General features: G+C 56.2%; 1 protein-coding gene across 1 annotated transcript in view; it reads left to right on the top strand.

The window, feature by feature from the left end:
* Positions 1 to 11246, top strand: part of PA2G4 (proliferation-associated 2G4) — an 18397-nt gene that overhangs the window by 428 nt on the left and 6723 nt on the right. The window contains exons 2-9 of the mRNA XM_041411383.1: positions 2984 to 3112; positions 4289 to 4394; positions 4639 to 4708; positions 6481 to 6573; positions 6858 to 6921; positions 9071 to 9149; positions 9979 to 10057; positions 10155 to 10288. Coding sequence (XP_041267317.1) covers positions 2984 to 3112; positions 4289 to 4394; positions 4639 to 4708; positions 6481 to 6573; positions 6858 to 6921; positions 9071 to 9149; positions 9979 to 10057; positions 10155 to 10288 — 754 coding nt within the window. The remainder of the gene's footprint in view (positions 1 to 2983; positions 3113 to 4288; positions 4395 to 4638; positions 4709 to 6480; positions 6574 to 6857; positions 6922 to 9070; positions 9150 to 9978; positions 10058 to 10154; positions 10289 to 11246) is intronic.

Below are 11246 nucleotides of genomic sequence, written 5' to 3'. Positions count from 1 at the left end.
TGAGGGGGGAGCGGCCGGGCCTGACCCCCCCCCGGCCCCCGGTGTGAGACCCCCGGGCTGGGCCCCCGCGGGTTGGGGAGCGCTGCTTGGGGCTGGGGGCGGTGAGGGGGGAGCGGGCTGGGCCCCCCGTGTCCCGGTGTGACCCCCCCCGGTACGCGGGACCCACCCGGTCCCGGCGGGGCCCGGCCCCGCGCGGCCGCCGCTGCCGGCACGTGGTACCGCGCCCCACGTGCACCGGCGGCGCGGGGGGAGCGGGGCCGGGCCTGCCGCCCCCCGGGGCTCCAGACCCCGCCGGTGCCGCTTTTGTTCGTGTGTGACCCCCCCCCTCCCTCTCCGGTACCGGTTGGGGGGGGCTGAACACCGGCGACGGGACGGGAGCCCCAGGTGGGGGGGCCTGGATGGGAACGGGGCTGGAAATGAGGGGTCCGGTTCTGGGAAGGGGGTCCCGAACCGGGCAGGGGGTCCTGTCCCGGGAGCGGGATCCTGTCCCGGGAATGGGGCTCCGGTTCTGGGAATGGGGTCCCGAGCCGGTCCGGGGGTCCTGTCCCGGGAAGGGGGTCCCGAACCGGTCTGGGGGTTCCGTCCCAGGAACGGGATCCTGTCCCGGGAATGGGGTCCGGCTCTGGGAATGGAATCCAGCCCCGGGAATGGGGACCCGAACCGGTCTGGGGGTTCCGTCCCAGGAACGGGATCCTGTCCCGGGAACGGGGTCCGGCTCTGGGAATGGGGGTCCTGCCCCGGGAATGGGGACCCGAACCGGTCTGGGGGTCCCATCCCGGGAACGGGATCCAGCCCGGGAACGGGGCTCCTATCCCGGTATCGGGGGTCCTGTCCCGGGAACGGGATCCATCCCGGGAACGGGGGTCCTGACCCGGTATCGGGGGTCCCGTCCCGGTCAGGATGGGGATCCCGTCTCCGTATCGGGGGTCCCGTCCCGGTATCGGGGGTCCCGTCCCGGTCAGGATCGGGGTCCCGTCCCGGTATCGGGGGTCCCGTCCCGGTCAGGATCGGGGTCCCATCCCGGTAACGGGGGTCCCGTCCCGGTCAGGACGGGGGTCCTGTCCCGGTATCGGGGGTCCCGTCCCGGTAACGGGGCTCCAGCCGCTGCCCCCACCCCGGCAGGCTCTGCCCCCCTCCCCTCCTTCCCCGGTTATTTTCTAAGCCCTTTCCCCGCCGTTCCCGGTGTCCCGGCTCCGGGAGCCGCCCGGACCGGTTCCGCGGGGCTCCCCGGTGTCCCACCCCGCTTCCTGCTGACTGCAGGGCTTCTTTTGAAGCGCCGGTGTCCCGGGAGGCGGCCGGGAGCGGGGATTCCCTTCGGGAAGGGAGGGAGCTCTCCTGGGCAGACTGGAAGTTTGGCCGCCTCCCTTCCCGGGGGGAAAGGCAGCTCCACGCAGGTTGGGAAGAGCAAACACACCAAAAAAACCGGCAAAAAAAACCCTTCCAGCTGTTGGTTTTTAGGGATTAAAAGTGCCTTAACTCCCTAAAAAACATCGGGAAGAGAGAGGGATTCCAGGAATGTTCCTGTTCCTCTGATCCCTTGGAATGCTCCGAGGGTTTTTCCTCTTTATCTGGATTTTTTTTGGGGTTTTTTTTTTTTTTGGCCCTGTTTGTTTTGTTCCCCCTCCGTGTCCCGCCGGCTCTTATCGGCAGTGTTATCCTTGCTTTGAAACATTCCCAACTTTCCCATGGAAAAGTGGTGGCATGTCAAGTCCCTGCACAGGTGACAGTGCCACAGCACTCCCGAGGATTCCTTGGAATTCTGAGCACCGTGGGACAAAGGGGGGAATGTTTTGGGGTCCCATTCCAGGATCCCAGAATGTTTTGGGATCCCAGTCCAGGATCCTAGAATATTTTGGGGTCCCAGTCCAGGATCCTAGAATATTTTAGGAATCCCATTCCAAGATCCCAAAATATTTTGGCATCCTGTTCCAGGATCCCAGAATATTTTAGGATTCCATTCCAGGATCCCAGAATATTTTGGGATCCCAGTCCAGGATCCCAGAATTGTTTTGGGACCCCATACCCTAACCCTAACCCATTCCAGAATCCCAGAATATTTTAGGATTCCATTCCAGGATCCCAGAATATTTTAGGATTCCATTCCAGGATCCCAGAATATTTTGGGATCCCAGTCCAGGATCCCAGAATTGTTTTGGGATCCCAGAATATTTTGGGATCCCATTCCCTAACCCTAACCCAATCCAGAATCCCAGAATATTTTAGGATTCCATTCCAGGATCCCAGAATATTTTAGGATTCCATTCCAGGATCCCAGAATATTTTAGGATTCCATTCCAGGATCCCAGAATATTTTGGGATCCCAGTCCAGGATCCCAGAATTGTTTTGGGATCCCAGAATATTTTGGGATCCCATTCCCTAACCCTAACCCATTCCAGGATCCCAGAATATTTTAGGAATCCCATTCCAGGATCCAAAATTCTTTTGGGATCCCATTCCAGGATTTTGATCCAGAATCCCAGAATATTTTAGGATTCCATTCCAGGATCCCAGAATATTTTAAGAATCCCATTCCATGATCCCAGAATATTTTAGGATCCCAGAATATTTTGGGATCAGTGCTGTGGAGGAAGCTCTGGGGACACTTTTTTCCCCCAGGCACGAGGCAGCCTGGAATTCCTGATGGATATTTTTTGGGAGTGGAGCATTCCCCAAACTTCCTGGGGCGTTCCCTGTGCCAGCACACGGATTCCTTGGAAAACAGGGACTCGTGGAGTGCCCTTTGATGTCTCCCAGTCATTCCCAAACCTGTTCCCAGAGCTCTGACTTCTCCCGGGAGGAATTTGGCAACGTGGCGCTCCCTCTTCCCAAAAAAAAAAAAAAAAAATCCCCAAATAAACCAGGATTTGTGCCTTCCCCGGGCGTGGAACCTCGGGAATACAGTTTGAGGTGTGGGATTTGGGGCTGTGCGTCCCTGAAATGGATGAAAACCTGGTGAAATGTTGTTTTTTTTGGGAATCTCAGGGGTGCTGAGGGCCGTGGTGGAGGCGGCGGCTCCCGGCGCGTCCGTGCTGTGCCTGTGCGAGAAGGGCGATGCCATGATCATGGAAGAGACAGGGAAAATCTTCAAGAAGGAAAAGGAAATGAAGAAAGGTGAGGGCTTATCCTTCCTGGGAATAAGGAATTCTTGTTGCTCTTCCTTGATTTTAAACCAAATCCTCCTCCCTGCTGCGCCTCAGTTTCCATTATTCCAATAATTCCGTTGGGATTACGCGGGAGGGTGACTCTGGAGGGTTTGGGACGCTGGGATTTGTCACCAAATTCCCATCCTGAGGGTGCAGGAAGGAGGTTTAAGTGGGATATTGGGAAGAAATTCTTTACCTGAGAGGCACTGGAATGGAATTCCCATCCCTGCAAACATCCCAGGCCTGGTGGGAGGTAGGGGAGGGTGTCCCAGGAGGGTGGAATGGAGCTTTAAAGTCCCCAAATCCCAGAGCTGGAGGTGCTGGAAGGAGGTTCAGGTGGGATATTGGGAAGAAAGAGGCACTGGAAGGGAATTCCCATCCCTGCAAACATCCCAGGCCTGGTGGGAGCAGCCTGGGGTAGGGGAGGGTGTCCCAGGAAGATGGAATGGAGATTTAAAGTCCCCAAATCTCAAAGCTGGAGGTGCTGGAAGGAGGTTCAGGTGGGATATTGGGAAGAAAGAGGCACTGGAATGGAATTCCATCCCTGCACAGTGACCCAGGCCAGCCTGGGGTAGGGGAGGGTGTCCCAGGCAGATGGAATGGCGATTTAAAGTCCCCAAATCCCAGAGCTGGAGGTGCTGGAAGGAAGTTCAGGTGGGATATTGGGAAGAAAGAGGCACTGGAATGGAATTCCCATCCCTGCAAAGGGACCCAGGCCAGCCTGGGGTAGGGGAGGGTGTCCCAGGAGGGTGGAATGGAGCTTTAAAGTCCCCAAATCCCAGAGTTGGAGGTGCTGGAAGGAGGTTCAGGTGGGATATTGGGAAGAAAGAGGCACTGGAATGGAATTCCCATCCCTGCAAACATCCCAGGCCTGGCTGGAGCAGCCTGGAGTGGGGAAAGTGTCCCAGGAAGATGGAATGGAGATTTAAAATCATCCCAGTCCCGAAGCTGGAGGTGCTGGAAGTTGGTTTAGATGGAATGTTGGGAAGAAAGAGGCACTGGAAGGGAATTCCCATCCCTGCAAGCATCCCAGGCCTGGCTGGAGCAGCCTGGGATGGGGAAGGTGTCCCAGGAGGGTGGCACGGAGCTTTAGGGTCACCCCAAATCCCAAATCCATGATTTTTTTTCCTGTTCCCTTCCCCAGGAATCGCCTTCCCCACGAGTATATCCGTAAATAACTGTGTGTGTCACTTCTCCCCGCTCAAGAGCGACCAGGATTACATCCTCAAGGACGGGGATTTGGTCAAAATGTGAGTGCCTGAATCCCCTTCCACAGGAATCCCCTCTCCCTTCCCAAAATCCCAAAATCATCCACGGTGGCAGAACCTGTCAGACCACCCATTCCCGCCCCGCGTTTTTGCCACGGCGTTAATTCCTTGTTAATTAAAGCCTAATAACCAGTCTGGAGGGGCTCCTGGGGCAGCATTCCGTGTGCTGGAGCCTCTGGGATCCAGCTGGAATTCCTGGAATTCCTGTTTTCCCCCTCTGTTGCAGCGACCTGGGCGTGCACGTGGACGGCTTCATCGCCAACGTGGCGCACACCTTCGTGCTCGGCGCCTCCAAGGTGGGTTTGTCATCGGGGGGTGTCTGCTGGGAGTGGGGCGGCCTCGGGGTGCCAGGGGCACCACCCTGGAGCCTTGGGTCTGAGGGGCACCACCCTGGAGTGTCACATTCTGGGGTGGCACCAACCTGGAGTGTCAGGATCCCAGGTGGCAGCACCCTGGAACCTCTGGATCCAAGGTGGCACCAATCCTGAGCCTCTGGATCCAAGGTGGCACCACCCTGGGGTGTCAGGATATGAGGTGGCACCACCATGGAGCCTCTGGAACCATGGTTCCAGTGCTCTGGAATGTCAAGATCTGATGTGGCACCACCCTGGAGCTTTTAGATCTGAGGGGGCACCACCCTGGAGTTGCTGGATCTGAGGTGGCAGTGCCCTGGAGTGTCAGGATCTGAGGGGGCACCACCCTGGAGCCTCTGGATCTGAGGGGGCACCACCCTGGAACCTCTGAGGGGGCACCACCCTGGAGTTGCTGGATCTGAGGTGGCACCAACCTGCAGTGTTAGGATCCGAGATGGCAGCACTACTGGAACCTCTGGATCCAAGGTGACACCAATCCTGAGCCTCTGGATCCAAGGTGGCAGTGCCTTGGTGTGTCAGGATCTGAGGTGGCACCACCATGGAGCTTTTAGATCTGAGTGGGCACCACCCTGGAGTTGCTGGATATGAGGTGGCAGTGTCCTGAGGTGTCAAAATCTGAGGTGGCACCACCATGGAGCTTTTAGATCTGAGTGGGCACCACCCTGGAGTTGCTGGATCTGAGGTGGCAGTGCCCTGGAGTGTCAGGATTCCAGGTGGCACCACCCTGAGGTGTCAAAATCTGAGGTGGCACCACCATGGAGCCTCTGGAACCATGGTGCCAGTGCCCTGGAGTGTCAGGATCTGAGGTGGCACCACCCTGCAGCCCCTTGATCCAAGGTGACACCAATCCTGAGCCTCTGGATCCCAGGTGGCACCATCCCAAAATCTCTGGATCCCAGGTGGCACCATCCCAAAATCTCTGGATCCCAGGTGGCACCATCCCAAAATCTCTGGATCCCAGGTGGCACCATCCCAAAATCTCTGGATCCCAGGTGGCACCATCCCAAAATCTCTGGATCCCAGGTGGCAGCACCCAGATCCTTGGCCAGGCAGTCCCTGCTTCCCACTTTTCCTGCTGGGATTCCCAGGACGAACATTCCCAATCCTGGTTTCCCCTTTTTCCTGCTGGAATTCCCAGGATGAACATTCCCAATCCCCACCCCAAAACCAATCCTGGCTTCCCCTTTTTCCTGTTGGAATTCCCCAGGATGAGCATTCCCAATCCCTACCCCAAAACCATTCCCTGCTTCCCAAAACCAATCTCTGCTTCCCACTTTTCCTCCTGGAATTCCCAGGATGAACATTCCCCACCCCAAAACCAATCTCTGCTTCCCACTTTTTCCCTGGAATTTGGCCAGTCTGATACCTTGGAAATTCCTGCTGTGAATTCCTCCGGTTATCCTCTGGGAATAAATCCTGAGAAAAAAACTGGCTTGGGAATAGTTTTGCTCCAGTGGTTTTTGGGGGGAAAGCCCAAAATTCCTCATTGGAATTTTGCTGGACTCTTCCCAATCCATATTTTTGATTTCACGGCGATGCCTGGACTGGGAATCCTCTGGAATTCTTTTGGGTGTGGTTGAGCAGGGACTTTTCCACCTCCCAGCCAGATTCCAGGGATTGGAACAAATTCCAAAACACTGAATCTTCACCCCCCCAAACCCTCAGAAATCCCAAATTTTGGGTGTTTTTCCCAGGAAAATCCCGTGTCCGGCCGCAAAGCCGACGTCATCAAGGCAGCTCACCTGTGTGCCGAGGCCGCCCTGCGCCTGGTGAAACCCGGGAATCAGGTGGGGATTTTGGGAATTCTGGGAACCAGGTGGGGATCTGGGAATTTTGGGAATCAGCACAGGGATTTTGGGAATCAGCACAGGGATTTTGGGGCCCAGCCTGTGGGATTTTCTGGGGGATTTGGGAGCAGCTGTATGGAAAAATGGGGTTTTTTCCATTTTTTTGGAGGTGTTGGTAGGAAAAGCTGTGGGGTTTCTCCCAAAATATTTGGGATTTAAGGAAAGCTCGTGCTTGGGGTGGGGATTTTTTGTCCATGAAATGTTTTTTCTGTTTTTTTCCCCAGAACACACAAGTGACAGAGGCCTGGAATAAAATCGCCCACGCGTTCCACTGCACACCCATTGAAGGTGAGGGGAAAAGGGAGAAAGGAATTTCAGGGAAAAGGGAATTCCAGGGAAAAGGGGTAAAAGGGAAAAAGGAATTCTAGGAAAAAGGGGATTCCAGGGAAAAGGGATAAAAAGGAAAAGGGAATTTTAGGGAAAAGGGATAAAAGGGAAAAAGGAATTTCAGGGAAAAGGGAATCCCAGGAAAAAAGGGGATATTGGAGAAAAGGGATCCTAGGGAAAAGGGATAAAAGGGAAATAGGAATTTCAGGGAAAAGGGATAAAAGGGAAAAAGGAATTCTAGGAAAAAGGGCATTCCAGGGAAAAGGGATAAAAGGGAAAAGGGAATTCTAGGGAAAAGGGATAAAAGGGAAAAAGGAATTCCAGGGAAAAGGGGTAAAAGGGAAAAAGGAATTCTAGGAAAAAGGGCATTCCAGGGAAAAGGGATAAAAGTGAAAAAGGAATTTCAGGGAAAGGGGATCACAGGGGAAGGGGAATTCCAGGGAAAAAGGGATTTCAGGGAAATGGGGATTCCAGGAAAAGGGAATTTCAGGGAAAGGGATCCCAGGGAAAAAGGAAATCCAGGGAAAAAGGAATTCCAGGTAAAGGGGATCACAGGATCATGGGATAAAGGGAATTCCAGGGGAAAAAGGATCACAGGGAAAATGGATCACAGGGAATCATGAGGGGGAAAAAGGGATCACAGGAGGAAAGGGATCATGGGGAAAAGGGAATTCCAGGTAAAAAAAGGATCCCAGAGAAAAGGGGATCCTGGAGAGAAGGGATCATGGGGAAAAAAGGATCATGGGGAACAGGGATTCCAGGGAAAAAAGGATCCCAAGGAAAAGGGATAATGGGGGAAAAAAAACACAGGGAAAAAAGGATTATGGGGAAGAGGGATTCCAAGGAAAAGGGGATTCCAGGGAAAAGGGATCCCAGGATGGCTGGGAAGGCTCTGGGGTTGCTGGATTGGGATCCTGGAGCCCATCCTGATCCTTTTTCCCACCCCATGGGCTCTCCCTGTTACTGGTTAAATTCCCTGGAATTCCGGGAATTCCCGCTGCCTCCAGAGTGGGTTGGGAATGTTGGGAATGCAGGGGGCTCTTCCAGGATGGGGCTGGGAGTGAGGGGTGGGAAAAGGGGGGGATCCCCCAAAACCCCTCTGGATCCACCCACGGTCAGGGGTGGGAATTCTGCCTGGGCTTGGCACTGAGGGGAGAGGCAGCAGAGCTCCCAGTACAGACCAGTCCATCCCAGTACAGACCAGTCCATCCCAGTCCATCCCAGTACAGACCAGTACAGACCAGTACAGCCCAGTCCAGCCCACTAGTGTGCATGTCCGGGGCTCCCAGTAGAACCCAGTCCATCCCAGTACAGACCAGTCCAGCCCAGTACAGACCAGTCCATTCCACTGGTGTGCAGTGCCTGGAGTTCCCAGTACAGACCAGTCCATCCCAGTATCTCCAGACTGTGCCAGTCCATCCCAGTCTGTCCCAGTCCATTTCAGTCCATCCCAGTAACCCTAGTCTCTGCCAGTCCATCCCATTAACTCCAGTCCATCCCAGTAACCCCAGTCTGTGCCAGTCCATCCCAGTCCGTCCCAGTCTGTGCCAGTCCATCCCATTAACCCCAGTCCCTCCCAGTTCCTCCCAGTCCATCCCTCTCCGTCCCAGTCCGTCCCGGTCCCTCCCAGTCTGTCCCACTCTGTTCCAGTCCCTCCCAGTCCGTCCCAGTCTGTGCGAGTCTATCCCATTAACCCCAGTCCATCCCAGAGCCCACTAGTGTGCATGCCCAGGGCTCCCAGTAGAACACAGTCCATCCCAGTACAGACCAGTCCAGCCCAGTACAGACCAGTCCATTCCACTGGTGTGCAGTGCCTGGAGTTCCCAGTACAGACCAGTCCATCCCAGTATCTCCAGACTGTGCCAGTCCATCCCAGTCTGTCCCAGTCCATTTCAGTCCATCCCAGTAACCCCAGTCTCTGCCAGTCCATCCCATTAACGCCAGTCCATCCCAGTCCATCTCAGTAACCCCAGTCCATCCCAGTCCGTCCCAGTCTGTGCCAGTCCATCCCATTAACCCCAGTCCGTCCCAGTCCCTCCCAGTCTGTCCCAGTCCCTCCCAGTCCCTCCCAGTCCCTCCCAGTCCGTCCCAGTGACGCGGTGTCCCGCAGGGATGTTGTCGCACCAGCTGAAGCAGCACGTGATCGACGGGGAGAAAACCATCATCCAGAACCCCTCGGACCAGCAGAAGTGAGCGGGGCAGAAATGGGGGTTTGGGGGGCAAAAATGGGGGGTCAGGGGCAAAAATTGAGGGGTCAGGGGCAAAACATTGGGGTCAGGGGAAAAAAATGGGAGGTCAGGGGAAAAAAATGGGAGGTCAGTGGAAAAAATGGGGGGTCAGGGTGGGAAATTGAGGGGTAAGCTGAGAAATAAGGGGGTCAGGGTGAGAATTGGGGGGTCAGGGGCAAAAATTGGGGGGAAAGTGGAGGGGTTGGGGTGAGAAATGAGATCGGGGTAAGAATTGGGGTCGGGGGAAATGGGATCAGGGTGAGAAATTGGGGGTTAAAGTGAGATGGGGGGAGAGGGGGAAAAATTTGGGTCAGAGTGAGAAATGGGGTCAGGGGAAAATGGGGGCTCAGGGGCAAAAATTGGGGGGTTAGGGGGGAAATGGGGAGGTTGGGGTGAGAAATTGGGGGTTAAGGTGAGAAATGGGGTCAGGGGCAAAAATTGAGATGAGGGAGAAATGTGGGGGAGTCGGGGAAAAATGGGAATCAGGGGCAAGAATTGGGGGGTTAGGGGGAAAATGAGGGGGTCAGGGTAAGAAATGGGGTTGGGGTAAGAAATGGGGAGTTAGGAGAAAAATGGGATCAGGAGGAAAAATGATGGGCCAGGACGAGAAACTGGAGCTCTCAAACATTCCAGGAATGTTCTGAGTTTCCAGGAATGCTCTGGCTCTCCTGGAAGGTTTTGGCTTTCCTGGAAAGTTGTGACTTCCCAGGAATGCTTTTGGGCTTCCTGGAAGCTTTTCCCTGCAGAATTCCCAGATTTCCCTGCCTCCCCAACCCCTTTTTCCCACCAGGAAGGACCACGAAAAAGCCGAATTCGAGGTGCACGAAGTCTACGCCGTCGACGTCCTCGTCAGCAGCGGCGAGGGGAAGGTCAGCCCGTCCATCCCCGACAAATCCCCGGAATTCCCGGCCTGGATGGCTCCAGGAGCTCTCCAGATCCCGGGAATTCCCTGGGAATGTTTTGCAGGCCAAGGACGCGGGGCAGAGAACCACGATTTACAAGCGGGACCCCTCCAAGCAGTACGGGCTGAAGATGAAAACCTCGCGCGCCTTCTTCAGCGAGGTGGAGCGGCGCTTCGACACCATGCCCTTCACCCTGCGGTAATCCTGGGAATTCTGGGGCTGGGAATCCACCTGGGACACCTGGATGGGGCTGGGATCCCACCTGGGGTACCTGGATGGGGCTGGGATCCCACCTGGGGTACCTGGATGGGGCTGGGATCCCACCTGGGGTACCTGGATGGGGCTGGGATCCCACCTGGGGTACCTGGATGGGGCTGGGATCCCACCTGGGGTACCTGGATGGGGCTGGGATCCCACCTGGGGTACCTGGATGGGGCTGGGATCCCACCTGGGGTACCTGGATGGGGCTGGGATCCCACCTGGGGTACCTGGATGGGGCTGGGATCCCACCTGGGACACCTGCACGGGGCTGGGGTACCTGGATATAGAGCTGGGATTCCAGGGATTTGAGGTTTCCTCAGCGAGGTTGCAGCAGTGCTTCGACACCATGCCCTTCACCCTGCGGTAATCCTGGGAATTCTGGGGCTGGGAATCCACCTGGGACACCTGGATGGGGCTGGGGTACCTGGATATAGAGCTGGGATTCCAGGGATTTGAGGTTTCCTCAGCGAGGTTGCAGCAGTGCTTCGACACCATGCCCTTCACCCTGCGGTAATCCCGGGAATTCTGGGGCTGGGATCCCACCTGGGGTACCTGGATGGGCTGGGATCCCACCTGGGACACCTGCATGGGGCTGGGATCCCACCTGGGGTACCTGGATGGGGCTGGGATCCCACCTGGAGTACCTGCACGGGGCTGGGATCCCACCTGGGGTACCTGGATGGGGCTGGGAATCCACCTGGGACACCTGGATGTGGCTGGGATCCCACCTGGAGTACCTGCACGGGGCTGGGATCCCACCTGGAGTACCTGGATGGGGCTGGGAATCCACCTGGGACACCTGGATGGGGCTGGGGTACCTGGATATAGAGCTGGGATTCCAGGGATTTGAGGTTTCCTCAGCGAGGTGGAGCGGCGCTTCGACACCATGCCCTTC

Source organism: Onychostruthus taczanowskii, unplaced genomic scaffold, assembly GCF_017590055.1.
Source record: "Onychostruthus taczanowskii isolate IOZ18803 unplaced genomic scaffold, ASM1759005v1 scaffold355, whole genome shotgun sequence".
In the NCBI taxonomy this organism is placed as follows: domain Eukaryota; kingdom Metazoa; phylum Chordata; class Aves; order Passeriformes; family Passeridae; genus Onychostruthus; species Onychostruthus taczanowskii.
The sequence above is the reverse complement of the archived record's forward strand: the minus strand, read 5'-3'. Positions and strand labels throughout refer to the sequence as shown.